The sequence below is a fragment of the Scomber japonicus genome, chromosome 16 (assembly GCF_027409825.1).
Source record: "Scomber japonicus isolate fScoJap1 chromosome 16, fScoJap1.pri, whole genome shotgun sequence".
NCBI lineage: Eukaryota > Metazoa > Chordata > Actinopteri > Scombriformes > Scombridae > Scomber > Scomber japonicus.
The window spans coordinates 13,452,438-13,466,073 of NC_070593.1; the positions used below are offsets into that span (position 1 = coordinate 13,452,438).

A 13,636-nucleotide genomic window follows, 5' to 3' on the forward strand; every position below is an offset into this window, starting at 1 on the left:
ACACAAGTCAGTGTCATTATAGAGACTGTAAATGCTTCCATTTCTCCCACAGATTGCATCCTCCATCTCTGTTTATGTCCATTATTTCTGCAAAGCAAGGGTGTCAAACATCATCTGGTAGTGTGGTTTAACAGTAGAAGTGCATTATTATTATGTTAAGCCTCATGAAATATCAATTAGAGAGTCATTTCCTGAATATTGTATCATTTCACCATAAGCTGCAACGGAAGCGGTCAAAAATGAGAACTGGATGTCTTGAGAAACACGTGATTCTATGCTTTAAAAATTACCACAGGCTTAATTTGCTCTGGTCTGTTGATGTAAGTGGACACAACTGAACGCTGATATGTGGTCATATCTGATCCTCTGCGATGATATTTAGTCCTCCTGTAGATGGCACTAACCTTCTTTCTGAAATATTGCCCAGAGATGACATACAGCAAAGGGTTGAGGGCACTGTTGAGAAAGGCCAGATACACTGAAAACTGGCCTCCTATGTCTAGAGTGTGAAACCACAATATCTCATCCAACACATGGATATCACAGAGTGTGTCGAGGAAAGTGAAGACCTGGTAGGGACCCCAACACAATAAGAATAGTAGTGTGACAGCATACACCAGTACTGTGGCCTTGGTGTCATTAGCATCATGAAAACCTACAGTCTCCTTTCTCTGTGCTAAAGCCTTGATTATGTTCCCACTACTGAAAACAATAACCAGAACAGGGAGTACAAAGCCCACCACATTCATCAGAATCTGATGGGCCAACTTCCAAGAGCTGTCATGACTATAATCCAGTATACAGGACATTGTATTGTACTCATCCATGAACTTAACCCTTCTGTGAACAATAGTTGGTGTGCTCAGTAAGAGCCCTAACATCCACAGAATGAAGCAAATCAACTTGGCATACTGTGTCCGTCTCAGCCACCTGGCCTTCATGGTCTTCACCAGTGCCAGATAGCGGTCAACACTAATCATGACCAAGGTGAATATACTGGTGTAAAAATTGATGATGATGACGGAGTTGACCAGTTTGCATAAGGAGTCTCCATATGGCCAGTTAAATTCGTTGAGGATGTACATCGCCCAGAAAGGGAGGCTGCACAGGAGAATAAAGTCAGCCAGCACCAGGTTGCTCAAGTAGATCTCTGCTACAGTCAGTTGATCCTTATGAACGATGAACACACCCAGGACAAAGCCATTAAAGAGAAGGCCTACCAGGGATAAGATGAAGATGTACGGGGGAATGACTGTGTGGATGATATCCCATTCTGCAGAGATTGGAGGCTCTGATGGACCGGATAGGGTTGCACTGCTGTTGTCAAACCACAGTGCCGTTACAGATACAAGCTTCATTGTCTCCATGGGCTACAAAACATAAACAGTAACACATATCATTAATAAAATCAACACATCAATAAAATGTTTCTATTCTATTCATAATGCATGGTGGTATGTTTCTTTGACAACTAATGCATTAGAGATAACTGAACAAAGTCATGTGTTATAAAATAAATAAACCATGTTGTAAAAGATGAATAAGTAATTTAAAAGATAGTTACACAGTGTTACTTCTGAGGATTTTAACACATCAATAAATTTTCATTTCCCTTTAGTTGAACAGAATCATTCATTATGCTTGTGTATGATCAGTAAGACCATCTGTATAGTTTTCAATTAGTAATTATATGGCTGAACAACTCTCCACATTAGTACCTGATAGTTTTTATTAGCTATCAGAACAGACTCTAATACACAAAATAAATAGAAAGTTACATGAAAAGTTCTTACCTTATGATGAAAATGGTCAATGGTCAATGCTGAATGCTGCGTGTCTGAAATGGACTCAGCTGAGTACATTGAACTCCTTGTGAGAGTACACAGCGAGTCAGAGAGGAGAAATTCTTCAAGCGTTTTTGTATACATTCTTCCCATGCTCAGCGATAACATTCACTATATCAATGTGTTTATGAAATGGTCCAAATTCACTGTGTGGACATTAGAGACAAGTCAGAACTGCAAGTGACATTGCACCAAATGTATTGACTTCATCAGCACTACTACAGACTACTGAGAAAAGCAAGTATTAGTTTATTATGATGAATGAATTGTAGTAGTTTCATGTCATTATAACAATATTCCTCAATCCAAACTCACAGCATTATGTGCAGTTTATATAAACGTTGCATGTATCCATCTAAGGGGTTAATTTTAACATGTTTACAGCATCATTGCCTGTGTTTATATAGTCTGCAAAGGCTCTACCTATGCTTGGATATTGAAATCTCAGCGGTCATTCTTTCTTTTCAGTTTATTAACATTACACTGTTTATCAACAGATAATGTTCCAAATGTTTGACTAAATAGTACTGATTTTGTAGTCATGTGTTCTCAAGTCATCCTTAATCTCATCCTAATTCCAGATGATGAAACAATAACAATGAGATGTCTTAAAACAAACACAAATACATCAGCAAATTGGTATAACATATGTGTTATAAAAACAGTATTTTTATCTGCCAGTAATACAATGGGATGTGTTATCAAAAATGACCATGGCTGAGGCTGTAACCTTTCTTTTATGGTCAAAATGATAACAGCACATTTGAATTATGCAGTCAATACAATATTTTGGAAGAGAAGTCACTGGGAAAACCAACACCCATGCTTTCCTATCAATAAACAACTTCTTCTTTGTCATAGATGATATTTTATTGAAGACAATAGCCATCATACATTGTCTAATTATCTTATATATATATGTATAGTGAATTCACGTCATTTGTGGCTGATATTTGTGCAGTTAAATGCCATTTTTACTTTATGTAGTATTGATAGTGCAGAAGATACAGCCAGGAATTATATTAAATTCTAAACAGTTTTACTGATGTACAAACATAATGTCAGCTTCACTTGATCTATGAAGTGGGGTGGAGTAGGGCTAGTTTCAACACGTGAAGATGTTCATGAAAAGAGAGCCCAGCATCTTAGAAAAACAAGTCATCTTCCAGATATTTAATTCAAAAACAGAAAGTTCAGCTTCTGATATCCTCTGTGAGAAACACCACCAAGTTAAGCTTCTGTTAAAGACAGCCTGGCCTTTGTTTAGCAAGAACAACAGACCTGGATCACTTCTAAAAGGAAACTACTATAATGTCCATAATAATAAAATTAAGAATAAAGTTCAACAGACATGGTTTAGCTCTGGAGATTATTTATCCCAAACAAAATTATGGAATTGTGTATAATTTCACATAGATTACTGGACTTCACTTCACACATCACTAAAACTGACTAATTTCTTGAAATATCAGAACAAACAGCTAAAAGAATAGTTAAAAAGATTTGCCTCACAACAGATTACTTGAAAAAGTCATGTGGCAAAAAGTGAATGAGCTACTGCATGTGAGTTAAACTAAATTATTCACCACTGGTTTTGGTCAGGTGTTCCTCTATATGTGTACACCGATTTAGATTTTAGTACTCTCAGTTTGTTTAGTTGAGTTGAGATTGACATTGGAATTGCCAGACTTTACCCACTGCCATTTCCTCCTGCACAGCACCTGTCTCAACACTTCCCTTGCCTTCTGCTTAAAGTGCTTCCCCACAATCACATACAGGAAAGGATTCAATGAACTGTTACTATAGCCAAGGTAAGTAGCTATCTGGATGCCAATGTCCAACATGTAACCCGATGTACACCCAGAGAAGATATTATAATGATCCAATGTATCCAAGAAGATCAAAATTTGGTATGGCAGCCAGCAGAAGATGAACACAGCCAGAACGACAAGTACAAGGTATGCCGCTTTCCTTTCCGCACTCCCTCTGCTGCCTTTTCTCATCTTCTGGCTACTTTGGATGGCTTTGGTGATGTGGTAGCTACAGAACGATACAATAGGAACAGGGATGAGGAAGCCGACTATGCTGACAGTCATATTGTAGCGCAGTCTCCAGCCATCATGGGGATATTCAAGGTAGCATGCGACAATGCCCACCTCAGGGACAAACTGCACAGAGCGGAAGAGGATACCAGGGAGGCTGAGCAAGACTCCAGCAATCCAGATACTAAAGCAAATCCCACGTGCCCATAATGCTCGTCTCTCCCTCCCTTGGGACAGGGGTCTGGTGAGGACCAGGTATCTGTCGATGCTCACAAGTGTAAGAAACAGCACACTACAATAATAATTCATCCCGATGACAATGTTGACGAGCTGGCACATGGGCTCCCCAAATGTCCAGCGGAACTCGTTGATAATGTTCGCCACCCAAAATGGCAGGCAGGAAACCATGAGGAGATCAGCTACTGCCAGGTTGCTCAGGTAAATGTCAGCCACGGAGCTACGTCGCTTCTGGAGACAGAACACGCACAGCACAAAGGAGTTGCCGATCACCCCAAGAAGGCAAATGATGGACATGTAGGCAGGCTGCATGGTGTAAACCCAGTCCCATGCAGCAGTGTCGTTACAAACTAGATCAGCTCTTGTGGCATTCGCCATAAGTCACTCACTTGCTGAACCGGTGATCAATGTGATTCCAGCCACACAGAAACAGCTATTTTAGAGACAGAAGGATACAGCTGTGCTCAAAACTAAATGGCAAAACGTATACCTGTGAAACCTTTTAACTGTGTCAACACAGGTTAAATGCATTTGTTGCTACCTTTATGTCATGATTTGAGTCTGAGTGTGGAAGGACAGATTTAATGGAGTGAGATAATGGTGGTTTATCAGGTTTATCAGATCAGAGTACACACATGCACATGCCGTTGTCAAAGAGGAGTCATAGCAACAGATAAAGGGTGAATTAGTGTGATGTAGGACACTGCCAAATGTGGGACACCTAAGCTCAAACAAATGCTAATGAGGACTGGAGCATCATGTAATTGAAATCACATGACTCCACGTATGTGATGCAATAGACTGGGATAAGGCAAACTTTCAACAGGAATTGCTGTGAAGTCCAGTCAAAGGTCATTGACAAAGGATTTTGAGTAATTTAATGTTAAGGATATACATTTGTCATCACTGAGACTATGTTGCCAATTGTTATCAGATTGTCTTTATGAAATGACCATGCCTGAAAATATGCTATGATATGGTGAAACATATTTCCTATTTTTATTTGTCAATTTTTCATTTTCCACTTTGTTGGACAGTTATTGATGTAAAATGAGTGAAATATGCATTTAAGTACATAGTCTTGTAATACTTAATTTTAACTTATTTTTATGCAGGTTGCAAATTATATTTGTACTGTCATGATGGAACTGATTCTATTTTGTTTTGTCTCTTTGTAGTGGTAATTTGTAATTTGCATTGGCTTGTAACATGTGACTTGACGTGGGACAGAAAGTTGAAACAGGAAGCTTACAGGTCATGTGCTTCAGTACCTGTTGGCAATCCACATGTATCTGCTTTCATCAGTGCCTTTTGATAGCATTGTTGGTATGTAATGTGATTGTACTTACTTACCTGCTACTGTGTAACACTCTTTATGGGATACTGTGTCATTTTGTACATGTTGTGAATATTAATGTACTATGCAGTTCTTGCTTATGTTGAAATCTGAACTTATGTATTTAACTTTTGTGTAATATCAATATACAGTGGCTACATTCACCTCATTTGTTATTTAAACTAATGTAAAAGGAAACTCCATTCATTTGTTACCTTTGTTCTTTCAATGTTCACCCTTTCTAAAGGTAATAAACCTGTGGACAAACGGAGTCTCTTCAGAGTCTTGATGACTGTTGAGGTATGCAGCGGACATCTATAGAGGACAGTACAATATTATTTCTAATATGAATTCATAATAAGATATATTACCATGCTTTCTGTAACAACAAAAACAATGTAATTACTGAAATGACCAAAGGTGGGCATGAACTTAAACCTTGAGTGTACTAATTAGATAAGTTTTAATAGTCTGAATTAAAGTGATTTAGACATTTTAGCCTCCCAGTGAGTGTCTCAGATATCAGCTGATATCAACTGTCCTACATTGCAAAAGACACATCATTTGGGACAAGGAACTTCTATATTTCCCATTTCTATTCTGAGTGATATCTGCATTCACTTCTCTGATATGATTATAACACACCTTGTGGATTACATTGTAGAAGATCAAATTTATTGTGTTGCTTGCATCTTTACGCCAGTATAGATAAACAGACATAAATGTGTGCAGGAATGCCTTTTGGCATATTTCTGGATAATGCAGGTCAACAAAGCAATTTGAGTTCCACACCATCGAGGGTAGGGTGACTCACAAAGAGCTGTCTCGAAGTCTAGACAGGCTCCATTCATTTAGCTGTTTATGTTGTTTTTTGATGGGCTCCCTTGTTTGAATATGCACTGCCTCTCTTCTGCCAATCAAATCAATGTGCATCTGCCATATTTTTTATTCTTTTCTTTTTCTTTTTTTGGGGGGAATTCACATTAAGTAAATCTGTCATGCCTGTGACCAGCCACCACATCATGGTGGGTGGGAATGTTGCTGGACAAGAACCCCTTTCAGTGTTTAACTAGTAATCTGTAACCTATTACATTAAAATAACCTTCCTGATAGCAACACTGATGGCAATGAATATATTAAAATGCAGACCCAATTAATACATTTGAACAACAAAAAGAAAACATTTTCCAGATTTAAAAGAAGAGAATGAAAAGCATTGCAGCATAACAAGAAAAGGCAGACAAAAATACATGGAAGGAGCTCAAACTGTGGTATATATTTTACTCTTTGAGGTAACTTTGCTGCCGAATGTCTTCATTCTGTTCCACAACAATTTTCAGCCCTGGCAATGGTGGTAAAGTCTGACTCCTAACAAAGATTTCCTGTTTGGCATGACACGCCTTAATTTTGGGGACAACTAGGGGTGTACCCTCGCCCACAGCCCACAGTGAGTCAACACTGGACCATTAAATTGTGGTGTGGGATAAAATGTATAACCAGACAACTGATGTCCGTACAGCCAACAAAAAGGAGCATGTTTGTGTGTCACCACTGGAAACTCTTTTACAGAATATCTGTTTTTAACTCTGCAGACAATGAGTCAGAAACATCAGAAAACACTTAGCAAGCAGTTGTCAGATCTCTCTTAAGCTCTAGTTTTTGTGCTCAACTTAACATTTAAGTGCATCATAAAGATTAATTGAGACATTCATAAAATCTATATGTTTTATTTGATGGTTATATTTGGAGAAAACAAACACCAGTACTATTTACAGTCTGAGTTATCAGCAATCTAAGACAAAATATGAATATTATATTTACATACATTATTTTACAGCAAACCAGCCAGATTTACATCAAACTATCTGTACGTTCAAGATTCTGATGTTTGCAAAATTTGTAACAGTGCGCTGCAGCTGCAGTTTATTACATTTGTGGAATTGTCAAAAAAGTGTGAGTAACATTTCTATGTGGTTAGGTTTTCTAACTTATGCTAAGTGATATATAATTATGTAACATGGTTGAGATGAATAACACTTTTGTCAAAACACCCTCACCAGGAGGGAACATTCATTCAAGTCTTTTGTGTCCATATACATAGAGTTATGTTTCATAGAATGTATTAAACCTAGAAACCTAGTCTCATTACTGATTGATTAGAAAAAGAATTATTTTACTACACAATTATGTCCACTGCAAATCTTAACTTGAATTTGGCACACCCAGCCCACCGCAGTCATCTTTTTGCAAAGCCTACATTTGAGGGGAACAGTGCTTTTGACAGCAGTATTTTATACCATAGTCTTCAGTGTTGAAGAAAGGTTTGAACGTGTGGACTCAGTGGTTGCTCTTCTCTTAATCACCCACTGCTTGAAGAGTTCCTGGACTTTTTTCCGGAAGTTCTTCCCCACAATGACGTACAGGATTGGGTTAAGAGCGCTGTTGAGGAAGGCTAAGTAAGTGAAGACCTGGTTGCAGATTTCTAGGGCTGCGGTGAGGTGACACCCTCTCAGGACATCAGCTCTCATTATAACGTCCAGTATGGTGACCACATGAAAAGGCACCCAGCATATCAGGAAGGCTAGGAGGACGACCAACACTAGAATGGTAGCCTTCTGCTCTGTTCTCACAGCATTGAACCTCTCTACTGTCTGGTTCTTCAAAGCCTGAATAATCTTGACAGTGCAGAATGAAATAATTGAAAAGGGGATGATAAAACTTAAAACGATCAACATCCCATCATAGAGCAGCTCTACAGTGTGGTTTGGGTATTGCAGCATGCATGCATGAGCTTTATACTCAGGTATATGTTTTACTACCCTGAAAATGAGTGCGGGGACACTGAGGAGTAAGCCGAAGCTCCATACCAGCAGACAGCCCAGTTTGGCATATTTCGGCCTGCGCATTCTTCCATGGGACATCGTATGCACCAGTGCCACATAACGATCTATGCTAACCAAAACAAGGAAATATATGCTGCAGTAGGCATTCATGTTGATGCCCACATTGACGACTTTGCACAGGAACTGTCCGAAGGGCCAGTTAAAACCGTTGTACACACTGACAGCCCAAAAGGGCAGACAAGATACCAGGACAAGGTCAGCAGCAGCCAAGTTGCTCAAGTAGATCTCAGCCACGGTGCAGGGCTTCTTGTGGAGGCAGAAAACCATCAGGACAAACATATTAAATATGACTCCTAGCACAGTGATGAGCAGCATATACACTGGCTGCATGCTGTAGAGCCAATCCCAGTCATCTTCATTGGGACAATGACTGTCATTGGTGTTGTTTTGGTGCCCATATATAGCTGTGGTGCTGAAGTCTGGGATGCTGTGGAGAGATAACGAATATTAAACAAAGATATTTATAGCATTTGTGAAATTTGCTTTCTGGTTGGAGTTACATTGATAAAGTCTGTCTACTAGCACCTCTAAAGCCAGGTGTTTGCCTTGTTTCCATGCTTTATGCTAAGCAAAGCTAACTGGCTGCTGGTTGTAAGTTTATATTTAAGAGACATGAAAGTGGTATGAATCTCCTCATCTAAGTATCAGCAAGCCATTCCTTTAAATCCCATTGTGTATTGCCACTGCATGAAAAAAACACACCACTGTACAAGTAAAATCAGAATTTTAATATTCTCAAAATGCATCAATTATTGCCATTTTATCTATTAATCTCTTTTGTATTTCTCTCAGATTGTTGGGTTCTAGTATGTGATTTGTTGTTCGGTCTGTTTGGGTGTGCCTCCACCCACCAGTGAATGTTCATTACAGGGTCATTCCCAAACTTCACATTCACGTTTCCACAGAAGCAGTCTCATACAGTACATGCTACAGCTTGTTACATTCAAGCAGTAAGCTTTAAGGAGCATTAAAATTGAAGATTGTAAACTCAGTTGGGCTTTAAGATCTGTAGTGAACAGTCAACTTGTAAAACCTTTAGTCAAAACCAAACAGGGTGAAATGACTTTTAACTAATATGCTGCAGCACTGTAACTGTATTTTGAGTCTTTAACTTATCGTGTATTCATGTGTTCTTACTTTTTAAATTTTGGTTTTAAAAGGTTTCTATTCTTTTTAATGGCATTTTAATGTGTTTAGGTTGTTTTTCTTTTTTATGTGTTTATAATGCATTATGTAAAGCACTTTGAATTGCTCTTGTGTATGGAATGTATTATACTAATACACCCGCCTTGCCTGGTAACATAGTCCAACATGATTAAACAACTACACTGCAGTGCTATGCTGTAATAGTGGGGCTCTATAAACAGCTCACAGATCACACACAGTACACCTAACCAGTATTGCAATTAGTAATTGCTGCATAGCAATTATAACCGTAAATATAATCTGATACATTGTACCTGTGTCATTTGTCATGTAGCACAGCACGTGCACAGGATGTGGTTATTTTCCAGTAATGAGCAACAGGCTTGGATCTGTTCTGTCTAATTCACCAGGGCATATTTGATTTTTTCTTGCACACAATGCAAGAACTGAGCCAACTGTGTCAACTGTGTTTTCAAATGACTATGTACTCAGCACAGAATGCTTGACTGTATAAAGAATCAATATCAATCACTAGAGATACAATTTAAGAGCAAACGTCTACATCAAATGAGTAGCCAGAGTTCCTTTTTGTCACTGTGAAGAAAAATGTCATCTTCATTCAACTCTTCATTCTATCAGTACATGTACAGTGCATAATACAACCAAACATTTACATACCAAAAAGTAAGTAAAGGACTACTGCTCACTGACAGTCCAAACATAATTATATAACCATGTGATTATGAGAAATGAACATAAAATGTCCACTTAGTATTAGACTGAATTACCATTTTCTAAGGTACATCCATATGAATCACAATAAAAATAAATTACTGGCTATATTCTTGAGTATAACTAATATAAGGGCATAGGTGACACATAGGGACACACATAGGGAACTGTACCTTCTGTATTATTTTTCTTGCTACTTTGAAAACCTTATATGTCTTTATTCCATGTTTTACTGCTACTTTTTGTACCAGCATAGTAAAACCAAACTTTTTTATACCAAAAAAAGGAAAGACAACTTATTCAGAGAAATAGATATGATGCTACAAAACATGTCTCAGTTGGCATTAACTACCTTTCCTTGAGTGTGCCTGGATTCTTGGTATATTCTTTACTTTTAGGCATGTATGAGACATCTTGACTTACAAAATATCTTGATGTACAGTATAATACATTTAAACCTCATAAGCGTTCATAAAGAGTCAGTAAATCTTTAAAAGGCGTCTACACATTGGTGTTAGATGTTACCTCTCAATGTTCAAAATTAGCTAATTTATCACTAATAATGCAAAACAGTTAATAGTATATAAAGCAAGTAAAGCATATACCTTGTAGGTTGAAGAGTCATTCCTGCTGAGTGAATCTAGATATGAAATGTCCAGATGCCTGTCTGCACTGCTCCAGTGTACTCTCCCGCTCTACTCTGTCTGCCTCTGATTCACTCTCTTTAAGGAAACAGCAATTAGAGTGATGTCAGCCAAAAACTTGAGTCTGCATGCTTTTCCCTCTCTCCTGTTTGTCCCCATTCCTCCTCTTTGTAAGATCTTACACAGCATATACAGTATATGAGTTTATGATCTTAGTTAATAATTTGTGCACTTCCTTAATGTTTTATGATTATAGATAAAGATCTCAGGGCTTGTAGATGTGCTGAGACACACATAATCATTTCAATTTATGTTGGGTGTGATGAAAGATCCTTGTGTTGTAAGTCCAGCTATTTAAATCTTTGTTTTGTTTTCAGTATGTAGCCACTGTGCTTTGAGAATATATTATTGAGAATTTCAGTAACACAAATAGCCACATTTAAGAAATAACTTTGGATATTTTGTCGGCAGTATCTATCACAATAATTCTGAGTAAATTGTCTATAACACACCTGAAGAGCATAGTAATGCTATTTCCTCAGCATTACGACAATGATTAAAGCCACTTAATATTATGAGGAAGCAATATTTATGCACTGCTTACTGTCCATTAGATACAACCCATATTGCATTGCATTTATTATAAGATCTTTACTGGAGTGATTAACTCTGGGTGGCCTCAGACGTTCATGTTGACTTCGACAGTAGCCTACTACTCACCAAAAGTCCCCAAAATGTGCCAACAAAGAAAACAGCACTGCTGAAGTAAAACGCACAACATAATTTGGCTTTAAGGCATTGTGCTGGACAATCAAATGCATGCAAAGGTATATTACTCGCAGAATACTTTGTCATTTGATGTGCATATTTCTACTGTTTACCTCATGAGCACTGCACTGTAAGATAAAATGATTACCTTATTTATGGGGTCTTACTGACAGCTGGTGTTATCACAATATTCCACAGACTGCTTATTGATGTAGTTACAGATGGGAGGTGGTGCTTTAGTTTGATTATTATTCAAACTTCCCTCAGATGCCTGCATTTAGGGAACTTTCAGTCCTGTCAGTCATAACCAGCCTTTTCCCCAGTAGTTGCCAGATCATCATTGTAACATGACTTTGAGTTCCTGTCACTTCCACCTGGTCAAAGTGTCAACTATCACAACTTGAGATTGAAACCAATGCAGAAGTACAGTCCAGGTATCATCGAACAATCCCCTAATTCCATAAATGAAAAAAAAAAAATTGAAAATATTGTTTCAAAATGGAAACAATTTATTTAGTGCGAGATACTGAGTCAGTCATTTTTTTCAGTGTGTCATTATGGTATCAGTTGCTAAATTTTGGTCTTGTAATAAGTGTACTGTTGGTCACTTTGGAAATGATTCCGTTAATGAGATTTAAAGACTTACAGTAGCTGATGTCTGACATGTGGGTGATGATTGACAGTTGTGATGACAGTTGACTCACTTGCTGCTCTCCCTGGCTCCAAGACTCACACTGAAATCTTGTTACGTCCATCTTTATATGCAGTCTATGATCCAGATCTGTATCTGCATCCTGACTCTTTCCTGTTTATAAGTGGATTGCTGGCTACTTCTGTTTGGGCTTGCTATTTACTGACTATAAACTTATTTCAACATTTCTTTTTTTAAATCCATAATTTGTTCTTGTCTACCTGGTTGTCTGCATTGGGGTCTGTTACCTTGTAGCTTTGTACACATCATGTGGCAGGGAGGAGTGCTTACATGTCTTGTAGAGATAGGATAGGAGCATTTACACTACCCTCTCAAGAAAAAAATGATTCAATTAGTCATTTCAGCAAGTACCCCAAAATAATGTGTGTACCTTGACGTGACTTTCCAACTGTTAGTAATTATGATGGGACCAAAGAGGGAAGCCGTGATTATAGAGAGACAAAGTCTGTGAACACAGCACATCTAGCATAAATTTAATTAATTAATTTTGTGTACACAGCAAGGTGCATTAAACTCAACACAACTGATTAGTTCAGGGTCCCAAAACATACTGAACACCCTTTTTGTCATCTTTATAAAATCGCAGTCTCTTGAATCTTTTTTGAGATCACATAGCGATCCAATCTAATTTCCGATCTCTGCGCAGTGTTTTGCCAACCGATAAGCCTCCTGACTCATTGATTTGGGATGTGCCTTTGTGGATCATAGCACATCGTTTCAACAATACCTCCACACAAAATGCTCTCCCCCAATCTTGCATATTTTTAATGCAATACTGTTTTTATTCCATTGGAATGACGTTAGGATGTTCTTTTTTGTCCCTTCTGAGTGTGCGTTCTTTCCTACAGGTTTCTGTATTAACTGTGCTTGAGTATGTGGCGTACTCCTACAAGGTTGGTGGTGTTCGTAGCTGTTGTGACTATTAAGCCTCTTCTGACTTGGCAAGGCATTGTTTTATGAGTAGGAAAGATGGATTAGAAAGTTTATAATTGGTTCACTGTCCAAAGAAACAAAGCAAGTCACTCTTTCGGCATCGTCTTGGTGTGGCACACTCATTATCCATTGTTGCATTCCTTAAGTCCTGTTTCTAATATATGGAGCCAGACCATTCCACTAGAGCGTGCAATGAATTTGCCTCCTAGACAAGCAGTCAGTGCCTCCATATCAGGTACAGGATATGTGTGGTCGCTGTGTCCAGTAAAAATTAATTCAGATACTATGACACAATGTGTGTCATTTTTGGCACAAAACAACTGCTTTGATGTCTTCCAG

At 38.1% G+C, this 13,636-nt stretch overlaps 3 protein-coding genes across 3 annotated transcripts; all 3 read right to left on the reverse strand.

The window, feature by feature from the left end:
- Positions 1-272: 272 nt before the first annotated feature.
- bdkrb1 (bradykinin receptor B1) lies at positions 273-1,367 on the reverse strand. The gene has a single exon (XM_053335136.1). It carries the CDS (start codon positions 1,365-1,367, stop codon positions 273-275), a length of 1,095 nt encoding a protein of 364 aa, XP_053191111.1.
- A 2,105-nt stretch (positions 1,368-3,472) lies between these two features.
- On the reverse strand, positions 3,473-4,501 carry LOC128375682 (B2 bradykinin receptor-like). Its single transcript, XM_053336078.1, has one exon. It carries the CDS (start codon positions 4,499-4,501, stop codon positions 3,473-3,475), a length of 1,029 nt encoding a protein of 342 aa, XP_053192053.1.
- A 3,228-nt stretch (positions 4,502-7,729) lies between these two features.
- On the reverse strand, positions 7,730-10,920 carry LOC128375407 (B2 bradykinin receptor-like). Its single transcript, XM_053335755.1, has 2 exons — positions 10,846-10,920; positions 7,730-8,789 (listed from the first exon to the last, which is right to left on the reverse strand). The coding sequence occupies exons 1-2, from the start codon at positions 10,863-10,865 to the stop codon at positions 7,751-7,753; spliced, it is 1,059 nt and encodes a 352-aa protein (XP_053191730.1). The 5' UTR covers positions 10,866-10,920; the 3' UTR covers positions 7,730-7,750.
- Between the last annotated feature and the right edge of the window lie 2,716 nt (positions 10,921-13,636).